General features: G+C 40.2%; 1 protein-coding gene and 1 long non-coding RNA gene across 2 annotated transcripts in view; one reads left to right on the top strand and one right to left on the bottom strand.

The window, feature by feature from the left end:
- The window catches only part of plpp2b (phospholipid phosphatase 2b), a 28,264-nt gene extending 16,977 nt beyond the window's left edge, over positions 1 to 11,287 (top strand). Inside the window, exons 2-6 of the mRNA XM_058073645.1 lie at positions 1,201 to 1,352; positions 1,429 to 1,691; positions 1,789 to 1,846; positions 5,438 to 5,614; positions 6,881 to 11,287. Of these exons, the coding sequence (XP_057929628.1) occupies positions 1,201 to 1,352; positions 1,429 to 1,691; positions 1,789 to 1,846; positions 5,438 to 5,614; positions 6,881 to 7,027 (797 nt within the window). The 3' untranslated portion in view covers positions 7,028 to 11,287. The remainder of the gene's footprint in view (positions 1 to 1,200; positions 1,353 to 1,428; positions 1,692 to 1,788; positions 1,847 to 5,437; positions 5,615 to 6,880) is intronic.
- Positions 11,288 to 11,922: 635 nt separating this feature from the next.
- LOC131129785 (uncharacterized) lies at positions 11,923 to 16,768 on the bottom strand. The gene is made up of 3 exons (XR_009129890.1): positions 16,559 to 16,768; positions 13,633 to 13,827; positions 11,923 to 13,559 (listed from the first exon to the last, which is right to left on the bottom strand). It is a non-coding gene; the product is annotated as an uncharacterized LOC131129785 (long non-coding RNA).
- Positions 16,769 to 17,697: the final 929 nt, after the last annotated feature.

Below are 17,697 nucleotides of genomic sequence, written 5' to 3'. Positions count from 1 at the left end.
TATTTTATCTCCATATGAGAGTTCAGAGACAGCTACTTCCCCCTGGCCATCAGACTGCTGAATGCCAAATAAGCCCCCCTACCTTTACTTACATTATTATTATTTATTTAAATTATTTAAATTATTTGGGCAATTTACTGTTCACGCTGCACTTTACATTATGTTGTTCATATTTGGTGTCTATTCTATCTATTTATTCTCCACATTATTATTATTATTTATTATTACTTATCTTCTTTTGTGTCTGTTATTATATGGGAGCCAGGCAACGACATTTCGTTGGCAATTTCACTACTGTGTTTTTGTGCAATGACAATAAAGGGAGTCTATCTATCTAGATTCCTCAACCTTGAAAACATACCATGGAAAGGTTTGAATGACTTAAAAAAAGCTAACATGCTAATGTTACCATGCTCATACCTAGGATAATAGCATTAAGTGTGTAAATGCCTACCTCTGAAAATGCTATAAAAAGTTAGTATTATTATGTTAGCATGCTAATGGTAGCATGCTAACACCGAGCATGATAACGCTGTCAGCTTAAGTTTAAATTAATGAAAATCGCCAAAAAATTGTATGCTCATTTTACCATGCTAGCAATGCTAACATGTTAATGTTAGCTAACAATCAGCAAAAATGCTACTATCCTGATGTTATTATGCTAACATCAGCATAACCAGCAATGCCAACATGTTAATGTTAGCTAACAAACAGCAAAAAATGCTACTATGCTGATGTTATTATGCTAACATCAGCATAACCAGCAATGCCAACATGTTAATGTTAGCTAAGAAACGGCAAAAAATGCTACTATGCTGATGTTATTATGCTAACATGTTAACACCTAGCATGATTGTGCCAAGTGTTTGTATAAGTGTCTATCCATGGCTAAAAGCTTTATTATGCTAATATTAGCATGCTAGCAATGCTAACATTAGCATGTTAACACCTACCATAATAGTGTGTACCTATGCAAATGGGTAAAAAATGTGTCTATGCCAATGTTAGTATGCTAGCAATGTTAACATGCTAACATTAGCATTCGAACACTCAATGTTATCTTTTAGAACATTTGCCCAAATGGTTGAATTGTGTCCCACGGTGAGTAGTTTATAGTGTGATTGTTTGCCATGTGAGTATTGATGATGTCATCCTGACGAGTGCAGCCATAGTGATTGACATTTGGGTGTTTTGCTACAGCGGCACTGCCCTTCATCGTCATGACCATCGTCTTCAAACCTTACCAGAGGGGGGTGTACTGCGACGACGAGAGCATCATGTACCCGCTCAAGCCGGACACCATCAGCCACAGCATGCTGGCGGCCGTCACCATCTCCTGCACGGTGGTCATTGTACGTCACATCCAGGAGAAATCAGCTGATCCAAAATTCAACATAAAAAACATGACCGCCTTCTTCTTGCACTCAGATCTCTTCTGGAGAGGCTTATCTGGTGTACAGCAAGAGGATTTACTCCAATTCCCACTTCAACCAGTACGTGGCGGCGCTCTACAAAGTCGTGGGCACCTTCCTGTTTGGAGCCGCCGTCAGCCAGTCACTCACCGACCTCGCCAAGTTCACCATCGGCCGCCCGAGGCCCAACTTCATGGCGGTGTGCGCGCCCCGGGTGTGCACGGGCTACATGCAGGAGATCAACTGCACGGGCAAGACGCCTGACGTCACGGAGTCAAGGTAAGCCGATGAAGAGGTGGATAGCACGAAACCCAACCTGCAGATGATGACATGAGGATAGCAGGTGTAACGTATAGAATGATGTCTTCCTCTCCAGGTTGTCCTTCTACTCGGGTCACTCGTCCTTTGGCATGTACTGCATGCTCTTCTTGGCGGTAAGCACCCTTTCTTTTACTTGGTAGTGGCCCCGCCTCCACCCACTGAAACAAAGAGACGGTATGATTGACAAAAGGGCTCACTCCGTTCATGCCGTTGTTCTATGGAAGAAATGTGCTTGGAGGCAACACTTCATTTATTGTGTGATGCATTGATTTCTTTATCACCATCCCAGGCCGAGCGCCCATGAGACTTGATCTGGGCAGATCTGGTCTTATTGAATATGTTTTTCCGCAGCTGGAAACCCTTGACAGGGTGTAAAAAGAACACCAGCATGTAAATCAACATACATGCATGGTGTCGTTTATGGAAATATCCATGCGATGGGGGTTCCCTGCAGACCTGATAATAGTCCCCAGATGGTCTTTACGCCGGGGAAAGCCAAATGCCTTAAAAGGCCAGAAGCTGAGCAGGAAGAATGTGGATGCTGTCACAAAAACATGTCCGTCCTTCCAGACATACGGTATTCCACACCCACAGCACGGCTTGCAGGAGGCCAAGCAAAGCAGCGTGGTCACCAGCGGTGTGGAGGTGTGGAGGTGTGATGCCAACTTGGCACCTTCACCGGCAGACCTGCTCACTCTTCCACTGCCAGCTTTTTATCGCTGGTGCTCAGATGGCTTCGTGGGCCAAGACAGGATTCTTAGCCGTGGAAAGTCATTCTAAATTCTAACTGGCTCAGCCAAGCGTCTCGGATCCATTGTCCTCGTTTGGGCTCCCTGCAGGCCCAAACTGTGGGCCGGATTAGCAAGTGGTCCCATCCAGACGGGAAGGAATGAGTGGGTGAAAAGGATGCAAGACACGTGTAGGTGTGGAGCAGTAAATACACACAGAGACTAAACCTGATGAAGACGAAGGAACGCACCAGTCCATCATCTTCCTCTTTCCTAGATTCATCTAGACCAGGGGTCGGCAACCTTTATTATGAAAAGAGCCATTTCACCCCCTTGCTCACTAAAGAAAAATAGCCTGGAGCCGCAAAACATAGTATGTTTAAAACAAAATTGGAGGGAATTTGGGGCTATCAAAGTAGTTCAGATAAGAAAAAAACAAGTTGGAGTACTCTTGCTAGTATTATATTAAATATAAACTTACATAAATATATGTGTAAATTACTGTAAACTTACCTGATACCTGAAGTTCCAATGTCGCTGTTTTATATGATCTCTAATTTATTTTTTAGAATTGTCAAATAGCTTTGGGAAAGTATGAAAAGTATTTATAAAGTATTTTCCTTAATGTTTACCTGTGAGAGAGAACTGAATAGCATCCTGTCTGCTCATCCTTGTACTCATCCAATCACCAGTCAGAACTCAGTCAGGATGCATTCATGGACTCACACAAAGTTGGATTTTTTAAAACTCATTACAAAGACATGCTTTTTCCCCACTGTGGTGTTAAAAAATATTCAAGCATTGCAAAGGGAGCCACAACAAAGAGGCTGAAGAGCCACATGCGGCTCTGGAGCCGCGGGTTGCTGACCCCTGATCTAGACTTACCACAAAGTGGAATTACTCCCGCCAGTCATGTTGGGGAATAAGACACAAAATATCATGTCCATCTCCATCGTGTTCATGGAAATATTTAGAATATTACAACATTATTCTGAGAAAATTACCTCATTGTCTTCTTGGATTAAAACTTTTTCTCTTAATATTTTCACTTCTAAAATGGTGATTTGGGAGGGGGGGGGCAAGCCATTTATTTAGAGGGGTGTACTCATTTCTGGATGCATAGTACTCATTTCTGGATGCATAGTACTCATTTCTAAATGCATAGTACTCATTTCTGGATGCGTAGTACTCATTTCTGGATGCATAGTACTCATTTCTAAATGCATAGTACTCATTTCTAAATGCATAGTACTCATTTCTGGATGCATAGTACTCATTTCTAAATGCATAGTACTCATTCCCAAATGCATAGTACTCATTTCCGGATGCATAGTACTCATTTCTAAATGCATAGTACTCATTCCCAAATGCATAGTACTCATTTCCGGATGCATAGTACTCATTTGTGGATGCATAGTACTCATTTCTAAATGCATAGTACTCATTTCTGGATGCATAGTACTCATTTCTAAATGCATAGTACTCATTCCCAAATAACATAGTACCCATTTCTGGATGCATAGTACTCATTTCTGGATGCATAGTACTCATTTCTGGATACATAGTACTCATTCCTAAATGCATTGTACTCATTTCTGGATGCATAGTACTCATTTCTGGATGCATAGTACTCATTTTTAAATGCATAGTACCCATTTCTGGATGCGTAGTACTCATTTCTGGATGCGTAGTACTCATTCCTAAATGCATAGTACTCATTTCTGGATGCATAGTACTCATTCTTAAATGCATAGTACTCATTTCTAAATGCATAGTACTCATTTCTGGATGCATAGTACTCATTTCTAAATGCATAGTGCTCATTCCCAAATGCATAGTACTCATTCCCAAATGCATAGTACTCATTTCCGGATGCATAGTACTCATTTGTGGATGCATAGTACTCATTTTTAAATGCATAGTACCCATTTCTGGATGCGTAGTACTCATTCCTAAATGCGTAGTACTCATTTCTGGATGCATAGTACTCATTCTTAAATGCATAGTACTCATTCTTAAATGCATAGTACTAATTTCTGGATGCATAGTACTAATTTCTGGATGCATAGTACTCATTCCTAAATGCATAGTACTCATTTCTGGATGCATAGTACTCATTTCTAAATGCATAGTACTCATTTCTAAATGCATAGTACTCATTCCCAAATGCATAGTACTCATTTCCGGATGCATAGTACTCATTTGTGGATGCATAGTACTCATTTTTAAATGCATAGTACCCATTTCTGGATGCATAGTACTCATTTCTAAATGCATAGTACTCATTTCTGGATGCATAGTACTCATTTCTAAATGCATAGTACTCATTTCTAAATGCATAGTACTCATTTCTAAATGCATAGTACTCATTCCCAAATAACATAGTACCCATTTCTGGATGCATAGTACTCATTTCTGGATGCATAGTACTCATTTCTGGATACATAGTACTCATTCCTAAATGCATTGTACTCATTTCTGGATGCATAGTACTCATTTCTAAATGCATAGTACTCATTTCTGGATGCATAGTACTCATTTCTAAATGCATAGTACTCATTTCTAAATGCATAGTACTCATTTCTAAATGCATAGTACTCATTCCCAAATAACATAGTACCCATTTCTGGATGCATAGTACTCATTTCTGGATGCATAGTACTCATTTCTGGATACATAGTACTCATTCCTAAATGCATTGTACTCATTTCTGGATGCATAGTACTCATTTCTGGATGCATAGTACTCATTTCTGGATGCATAGTACTCATTTCTGGATAGGTGGTGCCCATCTCTGGACGGTTGGTGCCCATCTCAGGTGGGTGGTGCCCATCTCAGGTGGGTGGTAGTCATTTAACAGCACCAGTGCCCACAGACGTGATCATAAAGTGGTTTATCTTCTCCATCCTACCTCCAGAAAGCTTCTCACACTTTTTTTCTTCTTTCCTTCTTTTCCTTTCTCACCGTCTTCCACAGCTCTACGTGCAGGCCCGGCTGGTGGCCAAGTGGGCTCGCCTCCTCCGACCCACCATCCAGTTCTTCTTGGTGGCCTTCGCTGTGTATGTGGGCTACACGAGGGTCTCCGACTACAAGCACCACTGGAGCGACGTGCTGGTGGGGCTGCTGCAGGGGGCGCTGGTCGCCGCGCTCAACGTCAGTTCTCAAACGCTTTCTGACACGTGTTCAAGCTACGATAAGTAATACCTGAGAATAATACCATAGTTACAGAAGAGTTGTTGCCATGGCAACCGTGCATCGCTAATATTAGTGACAGAGGCTAACAGCGGTCCAAACATTCCAATTTTTTCCATAAAGCATGAAGTTGAATAACTTCTAAATGCATAGTACTCATTCCTAAATGCATAGTACTCATTTCCAAATGCATAGTACTCATTTCTAAATGCATAGTACACATTTCCAAATGCATAGTACACATTTCTAAATGCATAGTACTCATTTCCTAATGCATAGTACACATTTCCTAATGCATAGTACACATTTCCTAATGCATAGCACTCATTTCCGGATGCATAGTACTAATTTCTGGATGCATAGTACTCATTCCTAAATGCATAGTACTCATTTCTGGATGCATAGTACTCATTCCTAAATGCATAGTACTCATTCCTGGATGCATAGTACTCATTTCTGGATGCATAGTACTCATTTCTGGATGCATAGTACTCATTCCTAAATGCATAGTACTCATTTCTGGATGCATAGTACTCATTTCTGGATGCATAGTACTCATTTCTGGATGCATAGTACTCATTCCTAAATGCATAGTACTCATTCCTGGATGCATAGTATTCATTTCGCCGCGCTCAACATCAGTTCTCAAACACTTTCTGCCACGTGGTCAAGCTACGATAAGTAATACCTGACAATAATACCATAGTTACATCAGGGTTGTTGCCACGGCAACCAAGCATTGCTAGTATTAGTGACAGATGCTAACAGCGGACCAAACATTCCAATTTTTCCATAAAAAAATTTTTTTGGGTTGATTGTGCACGTCACAAGACTGCACTTTTTTTATATGTTCCCTATATTTCTATGTCTGGCTCCAGACAGGAAGTACTAAGTGTGTGGGGGGGGGGACTTTATAGAAAGCCACATCCATCCATGTCTGGTCCATCCAAGGAAATGGGCTGAGTTCACGCCATTAGCTAGCGTGCATATGAGACCCCCCCCCATACCCCCACCTTTAGACTTCATGGTGCTGCATGTAATTAGACGGCCTGTAGGGCCTAGTGTTTTATGGCCCCCGTTTCTGTGTCCCCCTCAGGTGTGTGTGTGTGTGTGTGTGTGTGTGTAGCAGAGGTCCATCCAGACCTACTTCCTCACACCTTCCAGCCTTATCACCCCTGCATCCGCTCATATTGGTCAAATTGTGGTGTCGCCCCCCCCCCCTCACAGGTGCGCTTCGTGTCCGACTTCTTTAAGAAGCGATCGCCGCGCCGCGTCAAGCCAGAGCACGGCCAAAGCGAGGAACCCGAGAGGAAACCCAGCCTTCAGTTTGTGGACTCGGAGCACGCCAACCATTACAACTGTCGCCCGGTGTGATGAAGCAACCCCCCCCCCCCCCAAACCTGTGTGAGACCGACCCAAACGGACACGAACCCCGCCATGTTGGATGAAACGCATGCGGCCTTTCACTCGTCGTCTTGCGGCAACCACCCCCCCCTAATCCGCTTCCCACGACCACTAGACTGACTGTGGGGGCTGCTTGCACCTGGTGCCTCCTCTCACAAGCACCACTTCCTTTTCCTCCTGGAGGGGGCGGAGCAAACGAAGACGTCATTATTGATGTTGAAGGCAACATTGCATGACCTTCATGACCATCATCACCATCATCTTCTTATCTTATCTTCCAACTTTCTTTACCAGCACTTCATGTAGGGGAGTATCTGGAAGCCCAGCCTCCACGTCACATCATCAGACACTTCATTAGGTACACCTGAGCAAGATCATGACATCCAGCCATAATCCAATCCAACCTTAATTTATGCTTTTGGAGGATTCAACTTTAATAAACAGCATCGTTGCAGCATAGAAAAACACTTTCTAAGTACATTACTCACTATACAAAATAAAACCTAGAAAGCATCTTTAACATCTTCTAAATGTGCTTTTTAACATGAGTAGAGCCCTCTAGACATGAAATAACACCCCTATAGTCACCTTTACATCACACTTTCACATATTCACTGCATCACAGTGTTTCTATAAAACTAAAACTATAAAAATGCACTTTTAAACAAATTGTATGTATTTTGGGACTAAATCAAACCTTTGGCAAATAAAGTGGTATTATATACCGGTTGCTAGGTGTCCGAACGTTCCATTGATGACACAGTAGCCACCACAGGAAGTACTCAAAGCACAGCGTGAACAACAATAAAGTACCCTCCCATTGTGTGAGCCAGAATTATGTCTTTATTTTTTCTTATTATGTCTACTATATTGGGTAATAGAAATGTATAGTGACTATAGGGGTGTTATTTCATGTCTACAGGGCTCTAATCATATTAAAAGCATATTTATAAGGTGGTAAACAGGTTATTTATGTCTTATTTCGTCTTATTATGTCTACTATATTGGGTAATAGGAATGTAAAGATGACTATAGGGGTGTTATTTCATGTCTAGAGGGCTCTAATCATGTTAAAAGCATCTTTACAAGGTGGTAAACAGGTTTTCTATGTCTTATTATGTTTACTACAGTAAACCTCGGCTATATCGGATTCAATTGTTCCCACTGGTTTTGTCCGATATAAGCGAAATCCGTTATATGCGTATACCGGAAAATGTCCGTTTTACGCATATATCGGATTTATATCCGGTATATGCGTAAATGGGAATTTATTCGTTATAAAAAGGCACTTCCTTGACTAGGTTTCCAATGTACCTGGACGCGCAGGCAACGCTGCAAACGCTGCAAATGACGTCGTATAGCGGCCTGTCACGATTCGGCGAATCGGAGCGCCACGATGCGGCCATCCGATATATGCGAGGGAAATTTCATGGAAATGCATTGGAACGGGACTGGAGATTTTGTCCGAAATAGGCGAAATCCGTTATAAAAAATCCGATATATGCAATGAATTTTTATTGGAAATGCATTACAGAAAAATTGGTTCTTTTTTATCTGTCCGTTGTGAGCGAATTTCTGATGTATCCGAGTCCGATATATCCGGGGTTTACTGTATATTGGGTAATAGGAATGTAAAGGTGACTATAGGGGTGTTATTTTGTCTCTAGAGGGCTCTAATCATTTTAAAAGCATCTTTACAAGGTGGTAAACAGGTTTTCTATGTCTTATTTTTTCTAATATGTCTACTATATTGGGTAATAGGAGTGTAAAGGTGACTATAGGGGTGTTATTTCATGTCTAGAGGGCTCTAATCATTTTAAAAGCATCTTTGCAAGGTGGTAAACAGGTTTTCTGTGTCTTATTATGTCTACTATATTGGGTAATAGGAATGTAAATGTGACTATAGGGGTGTTATGTCATGTCTAGAGGGCTCTAATCATGTTAAAAGCATCTTTACAAGGTGGTAAACAGGTTTTCTATGTCTTATTATGTCTACTATATTGGGTAATAGGAGTGTAATGGTGACTATAGGGGTGTTGTTTCATCTCTTGGGGGCTCTAATCATTTTCAGAAGCATATTAAGATGGTGAACAGGTTTTTCTATGTTCTAACTACCAAAATATTCCATTTATGAATAAGGAATGCTACTTGGTGTAAACGGTCTGGAACCATAAATGATAAACATATATATATATATACATATACACATATATATATATATATACACATATATATATATACATACATATATATATACACTGCCCTTAATTTCTGGTTCATTTGAGCAACTGTTCTCAAGTATGACTAGAATGAGCGTTGCCTACAGCCACAGTATGTGTTTGAGCAGATTTTGTATTTGTAAACGATGGATGTCATGAGATTGTTTCGGTGTACTACATGATGATACTGTATGAGTTGTTGTATTTGTACTGCATCTTCCAGCAATGTGGCTTACTGCATATACTGCATACCACTACTACCACATGCAATTGGAAGAAAGTTATTTTTTCCCATAAACCCAGGAGGATGAAACTAAACTTTATTTAAACAAAAAAAATAAACTTTCATTTATTATAAATGATAATTTTATAATGGTAATTATCATGTTGAATGATAAATCTGATATCATTAAAAGTACTTCTGATAGACAATCATTAAAAAAACTGTGCAGCTCAGCAAACAAGCGCTCCTCCCCCCGAGCTGGCTTGTAAACAAACATAAACATCCACTCTAAGAGGAAGACATTTTGCGTGCTAGTCAGGAATACCGACATCGTGGAGTAGCCAGTTAGCTCCATGACAGAACAAAAGGAATAGTTTCCAAGGCGAATGTGGGAATATTTGTGTTTTAAACAGACTGACGCCACACACGGAGCGTTCCTCAACTGGGAAGTAAAACGTACAGGGGCTGATCCTGCTACATCGCAAACACACGCACAGGCGATAGGCTAATGTGGCTCACACTTGAGTACCATCTAGTGGTTGAAATGTGAATTACACCATTCATGACAGCCATTTTTCAAAAGACACAGAACATTGTGCTATTTCTATATTTATATGTAACCATGGAACCTACCAAAAGACAGATTAGACTCAGTCTTTCATCAGGAAAAAAAAGTATCTGTGAGAAAAGCAGCTGTTTGTGAAAAGATACATTTCACGAAAAATGGAAACTCACTGAATATGAGGCAATTAGCACAAAACTACAAACCCAAAATGGCTGAAGGTCACACGGCGCACACACTCATCACCTCTTTATGCCTCTTTATGTCTCTCACGCAAGAAAAGCTTCTAAAATAAATGCATCTTTGGTTAGCGAATGACTTCATGAAGAAATGTTTGTCTCCGATATCGATTATTGACGATCATTTGTAGCACAATTATCGCTGAGTTAATGTATTGTTATGACAGGCCGTACCCGAGGCCTCCGTGGCGTCACAGCTGCTGTGCCCCAATACGGTGCACCTTGCTGGGCCACAGTGGGTGGCCCTTCCCCCTCTATGCCCTGCTTCCCCTGGTAGTACTGGTAGTAGTCTTTTGATGAGGTACACTTGATCAAATCCTAATTTGATAATCAGGAAGGTATCGGTTTGACACCCCCCACCAAAATGTGTCGCATCACTAATGTAAAAGAATGATTCATATGAATGACTTCCCTTTTTTTTGTGCAATCATCCTGCTTGCCACTTTGAGCCGCTCTGTCGGAGAACGCTGCCAAGGGCGCGTGGGCTCCGTTTATGTCCTTTCTTTTATTCTTCTTCTTCTTCTTTTCTTTTCTCGTGCGCGTCACATGCGTCATTGTCAAACAATGGCGGCCATGATGACGTAAAAGACATTGTGCCGTGTCCTTGGGGCGTTGCGTACAAAGCGGAAGGACGACGGGTCCGACCCAGACCCGAGCTGTTGTGCTTTTTGACCTTGGACAAGGACAAGGCTGAGGGGACTTTCCCACCAAACAATTTCCTCACTCGTAAAAAAAAAAAAAAGATGAAGAAACGGCTGCTTGAGACGAGGTGTCAAATGCATCCTAATACTCCGCTCGTCATACTGTACCTCCATCTAGCACCTTTTATTAACCATTTATTGTTACCTTGGAAGATTAGTCTTCTTTGCTTTTACACGACAAGGTTTTTATGGAATAAATATGTAATCTGCATTCACTGATGATGTCTTCTTTTCATGCGTCTACTCGACATCCCTCAGCACTTCACCCAGCAGCTTGTCGTATTACATGACAATAAACTTGTTATTTACCAAAGTGATCATTTTGCAAACATATATAATTTAGGGGTGTTATGAAGTCTAGAGGGCACTAGTAATGTTAAAAAGCACATAGATAGTCATAAAGAGGCTTTACGTAATTTGGAATGGAATGGAATGGCCTTTGTCATATGAGATGTACAACGAGATTGGAGAGCTTCTCCTTTCAGTGCAGTAGTCAAGTTAAAAAAAAGAGTAAAAAAGACAATTTAACAAGATATATACAAGATATCCAAGATATATACACATAGTATTGCACAGGAGCATATGCAGGAGCAGACATATTGCAGATATATTAATTTTAGTGCAATGGTAAATAGTCATAGTGCAAATAATGACTGGTGTATACAGATGAGTAAAGTCACATATGAGTGTATTTTATTTTTGGAATGACCAAAAAAATGAAAAATAAAAATGATTTTTTTTTGGTCATTCCAAAAATAATGGATGAGTAAAGTCACATATGAGTGTATTTTTTTATTTTATTTTTATTTTTCATTTTTTTGGGCATTCCAAAAAAAAATAATTTTTATTTTTCATTTGTTTGGTCATTCCAAAAATAAAAAATAAAAAAATACACTCATATGTGACTTTACTCATCTGTATACACCAGTATCTGTATTTTAGGAATGACCAAAAAAAATGAAAAATAAAAAATAAAAATAAAGTAAAAAAATACACTCATGTGACTTTACTCATCTGTATGCACCAGTCAATTTGTCTTATTTTCTAATATTACATCTACTATATTGGGTAATATGAGTGTAAAGGTGACTATAGGGGTGCTATTTCGTGTCCAGAGGGCTCTAATAATGTTAGAAAGTGTATTTAGAAGGTGGTAAACTGTTTTAGTGTTTCACATTATAACTACTAAATTGGGTAATTGTAGTGTAAAGGTGACTGTAGGGGTGTTATTTCACGTCTGGAGGTCTCTAGTAATGTTAAAAAGCACATTTAGAAGGCCCTAAAGAGGTTTTTTATGTCTTATTTTCTATTATTACGTCTATTATGGTGGGTAATAGGAGTTTAAAAGGTGACTGTAGGGGTGTTATTTCACGTCTAGAGGTCTCTAGTAATGTTCAAAAAAGCACATTTAGAAGGCCCTAAAGATGTCTTATTTTCTGTTATTACGTCTATTATGGTGGGTAATAGGTGTTTAAAGGTGACTGTAGGGGTGTTATTTCACGTCTAGAGGTCTCTAGTAATGTTAAAAAGCACATTTAGAAGATCCTAAAGATGTCTTATTTTCTTCTATTACGTCGATTATGGTGGGTAATAGGAGTTTAAAAGGTGACTGTAGGGGTGTTATTTCACATCTAGAGGTCTCTAGTAATGTTAAAAAGCACATTTAGAAGTCCCTAAAGAGGTTTTTTTATGTCTTATTTTCTGTTATTATGTCTATTATGGTGGGTAATAGGAGTTTAAAAGGTGACTGTAGGGGTGTTATTTCCCATCTAGAGGTCTCTAGTAATGTTAAAAAGCACATTTAGAAGGCCCTAAGGAGGTTTTTTTTATGCCTTAATTTCTGTTATTACGTCTATTATGGTGGGTAATAGGAGTTTACAATGTGACTGTAGGGGTGTTATTTCCCATCTAGAGGTCTCTAGTAATGTTAAAAAGCACATTTAGAAGGCCCTAAAGATGTCTTATTTTCTGTTATTACGTCTATTATGGTGGGTAATAGGAGTTTAAAAGGTGACTGTGGGGGTGTTATTTCATGTCTAGAGAGCTCTAGTTGTAATGGCCACAAAAGTCCATCAGCAGAGTTAGTGGGGTCCCCAAGCGTGTCACTATTTTCAAGACTCAGCTGTAAGAAAACTGCTGTCATGGTCTATGAAACCTCATCTTGGCAAGTATGTTATGTCAGGTGGAAGAGAGTTAAGGTTGCTCAACAAGACCAGAGATCAACTACACAGGAATCATACTCACTCTTGGGTGAACTTTTACATGGCGGTTGTCGAGGAGCCCAAAGCCCACCCATCCAACATTCCTTTCTTTGAAGCTCAGCCTGAAGTTGTGAGGCAGCTGCTGCAGAAATGGCCAAACGTTTGGACTGAGACCACTGGTGCCACCAGGATCATTAGCCATAAAATCAGGACGACTGATGAGGCGCCAGTGGAGGGCCTCCAGGGTGTCCTGCCAAAAACAGCGGCAACAGCGAAGATAATGCTTGCCAATGGACTAATTGAGCCGTCAATATCACCTGGAGTGCTGACTCCCCGGAAGGATGGGGCACCCCGGTTCTGTGTGGATTACAGGGGCCTTAACACCAAACTCTGAATATTCAGAATAACTCAGAATATTTTTGCTCCTAACTGATTTTAGATCCTGGTGGAAGGTCGTCTTGGCACGCCTGATGATGTTGGGGGTGGCGGCGTGAAAAGTCCCAGGAGGCACCTTGGGGAGGGTGTCTCGAGCAGCAGTTAGGGGGGCGTCTGCGTCTGCTTTACTGGATAACCACCACCTTCTTTCCAGCAAGGAGAGACGTTGTCGCCTCCGCCATCAGGAGCTCTGCCAGGGATTTATACAGTAGTATTTACAGTACACACCTTTCTCCTTTCCACCGTCATGTCTTTATAGAGTGATGGTGAAAGTGGGGCTGGGGGGTGGGGGCTGGGGATGCATGTCTCATGTGGAATAGGAGGTAAACAAACCATGGTTGTGTTGCTGGTGTGCCTGGGAGAGGCCCAAGGTTCGCTCCTAGTGATGTCATTCCACAATGAGTAGCAGCCGTGTGTCTGCATCCATGCTAGCTCACGTGCTAACTCGCATCACGAAACACAACGTGCAGCCATGCCATCACATTAGATTATTATTAGATTAGTTTATGAGCCGCTACTGTTTGAACTCTTTTAACTCCCATCTTTAACGTGCAACTCTCACCTTAAACGTTTAACTCCCATCTTTAATGTTTAACTCCCATTGTAACATTAAACTCTCACCTTTTATGTTCAATCATGTCTTGAATGTTTAACTCCCCCTTTAACATTTAACTCTCATCTTCAACGTTTAACTCTCACCTTAAACATTTAACTCCCATCTTTAATGTTTAATTCCCATTTTAATATTAAACTCAAACCTCAAATGTTTAGCTCCCATCTTTAACATTTAACTTCCATCTTGAATGTTTAACTCCTCCTTTAAAATTTAACTCTTATCTTTAATGTTTAACTCCCATCTTTAATGTTTAATTCCCATTTAATATTAATCTTTCCCCTTAAATGTTTATCTCCCATCTTGAACATTTAACTTCCATCTTGAATGTTTAACTCCCCGTTTAACATTTAGCTCTCATCTTTAATGTTTAACTCTCACCTTAAACGTTTATCTCCCATCTTTAATGTTTAATTCCCATTTAATATTAATCTTTCCCCTTAAATGTTTATCTCCCATCTTTAATGTTTAATTCCCATTTTAATATTAAACTCAAACCTCAAATGTTTAGCTCCCATCTTTAACATTTAACTTCCATCTTGAATGTTTAACTTCCCCTTTAACATTTAAGTCTCATCTTTAATGTTTAACTCTCACCTTAAACGTTTATCTACCATCTTTAACATTTAACTTCCATCTTGAATGTTTAACTCCCCCTTTAACGTTTAACTCTCACCTTAAATTTTTAACTCCCATCTTTAATGTTTAATTCCCATCTTTAATGTTTAATTCCCATTTTAATATTAAACTCTCACCTTAAATGTTTATCTCCCATCTTTAACATTTAACTTCCATCTTGAATGTTTAACTCCCCCTTTAACATTTAACTCCCATCTTTAAGGTTTAAGCCCTTTAACGCCTACCTTCAAGGTTTAAGTCCCATCTTTACCTCCCCCTTTAACAGGTACCTTTAACATTCCACTGCCATCCTTCAACATTGAAGTCCCCCGGTGATTTGTCAGCTAGAAGTGATGGGAGTAAACATCCACTCGACAGATGTTGTCTTAGTGAATAACACACGCATGCTTTTATCTTAATGAATGAATATGACATTTGTTAATTCATTCATTCATTCATTCATTCATGGATGAGCCTATCCCAGCTGTCTTCAGGCGAGAGGCGGGGTACACCCTGGACTGGTGGCCAGCCAATCACAGGGCACATATAGACAAACAACCATTCACACTCACATTCATAGCTATGGACAATTTGGAGTGGCTAATTAACCTAGCATGTTTTTGGAATGTGGGAGGAAACCGGAGTACCCGGAGAAAACCCACGCATGCACGGGGAGAACATGCAAACTCCACACAGAGATGGCCGAGGGTGGAATTGAACCCTGGTCTCCTAGCTGTGAGGTCTTCTCGCTAACCACTCGACCGAATATGACATTAACTGCTATTTAACTCAGAAAAATTTGATTTTTTTTTTCATGTTATACTGAACACCTCATAAATGATAATGCAGTATTATATAATACTGCTTATGACATTTTGTGACCTATGTATTTATTGACTAAATCATGTAAACAAACCAGTCAATAATCCAGCCAGGTCACATGACCAGGTCTTCCTCCTGTAGAGCTGAGCAAGTAAAAGCCAACATGTGACTTATAATAGTTATGTGTAAATGTGCTAGCATTCATGCTGCTCCCCACCATAAACCATCTTATTAAAATTGTCCAGCGAAGGTGGGAGCCAAGACTTCATTTGCTTTTACTGCCATAATTGCTGAGTTATTTCAGTCAACTCGGCCCTGAAGACTTCATAAAGGGGAAAAAGCATGTGGTTCACATTCATATGGACCATAGCAACACACAAACATGCACCTTCAATCATGAATGTGCTCCTTATTAAAAAACTTATGCCTCACATGTCAGCTCCGCCAAAAAAAAATCATAAATGCTATGCAGTGTTTTGGCGACACCGTGTGGTGGCAGTCTGTAACTGCAGTCTAGTAACTAGCACATGCCGGGGACGCCATTTTCCAGCAGGAGATGACGCACACGACCTCGTCTAGCAGCTTAGTTCATCAAAGGTAGTGTGTTATTCCTAAACAATGAATGTTTGAACATTAAAGCTGTCAAAGTTAATAATGCCAAGGCAGAGCAGAGAATGGTCAGGAGGTGGACAGTTGGGCGTTCTCCTGTTGGCTCTGTTAGCATTAGCTTGCACCACTTATCCTCACCACTAAAAACCGTTAGATGTCCCAGATAAACTAAATAAATTCTTCAAATGTATGTAAGAGACCTTAGCAGACAGGAAAACACAACAAAACTTTTCATCTTTTCCATAGTGTCTTATCTTACCATATTGAACTGTCACGGTTCGGCATGCAGGTGTTGCGATGCGACCCCAGGATGCAGAGATGAAGCGAATGGTGCAGGAAAAAGCTTGGCTTTTATTTCTGAAATACGGCGAAATACGACACGTTGCAAAGGACAAACAATGAACCAACAACCGGCAAACGCACCCGGCTGAACTAAATAAGACAATCAAATTAGAAACAGGTGCGCGTAGAAGGGAAAGTAAAAGTGACTGGAAACAGGGCAGACCAACACAGGAAAAACTACAAAATAAGAGCATGAAAACCGGAACTAAGGCAAACAACGTGAAACACAAAAACTGTCACACAGGAGGCGATGCAGATTGTGACATTGAACTTTACCTAATACACGGCAAATACAGTAAGTGACTAACAAAATGTGTGAAAAATGCTTATGAATGCTTACCGTATCTAAATGTACTCTAATGTATTCTCTGCTGTTTGCAACCATGTATCAGTACACTGTAAAAAAATCCTAGTTGACTCAACTTAAAATAATTTGTCGCTGCCTTAAAATTTTGATTAAATCTAGCAAATTATTTTAGGTAATTTCAACTCACAACGAAGTTTCTCCAACTTAAAAGATCAATTTCAAGTGCTTTTTTTCGAGAACTTTCTTTATTAGGTCAAATAAACAAATATTTTTGTTGTATCAACAATAGAACTCAAGTAATCTCGACTCACTTTTACAGTTTTTCTCGATTGTTTACCCACAATTTGTGATGCCTGAGACTCAATGACCCCAACATAGAACCAATGCACCAACTCCATGAACCAAGTCTGCTAAACTAGAAGCACAATTCCTGCTTTACACTCAGACTGCAGATCTACAACACACTTTTTTACAAAACACTACACAGAATTCTTTTGAGTTTTGGCACAATTTCCATGAAGTAAACTTCTTGTTTTCACAAAGAACACAATGCCACTCAAAAGAGTCAAATGAATATTCCTATTATTCACACTGACTCATCACATGGGTAAACACCTGGCACACATGTTTACAATTAGCGGTCTAACAATGAGGGGGGCTGGGCAAAGGGTCAGAAATCCACAAACACACAATCCCCTTCTCCAAGCTATGGAAGATGAATGTAGACAGATTCCAGCGGATGCTTTCCA

Source organism: Doryrhamphus excisus, chromosome 5 (genome assembly GCF_030265055.1).
Source record: "Doryrhamphus excisus isolate RoL2022-K1 chromosome 5, RoL_Dexc_1.0, whole genome shotgun sequence".
NCBI classification, from domain to species: Eukaryota; Metazoa; Chordata; class Actinopteri; order Syngnathiformes; family Syngnathidae; genus Doryrhamphus; species Doryrhamphus excisus.
This window is presented reverse-complemented; position numbering and strand designations above follow the sequence as displayed.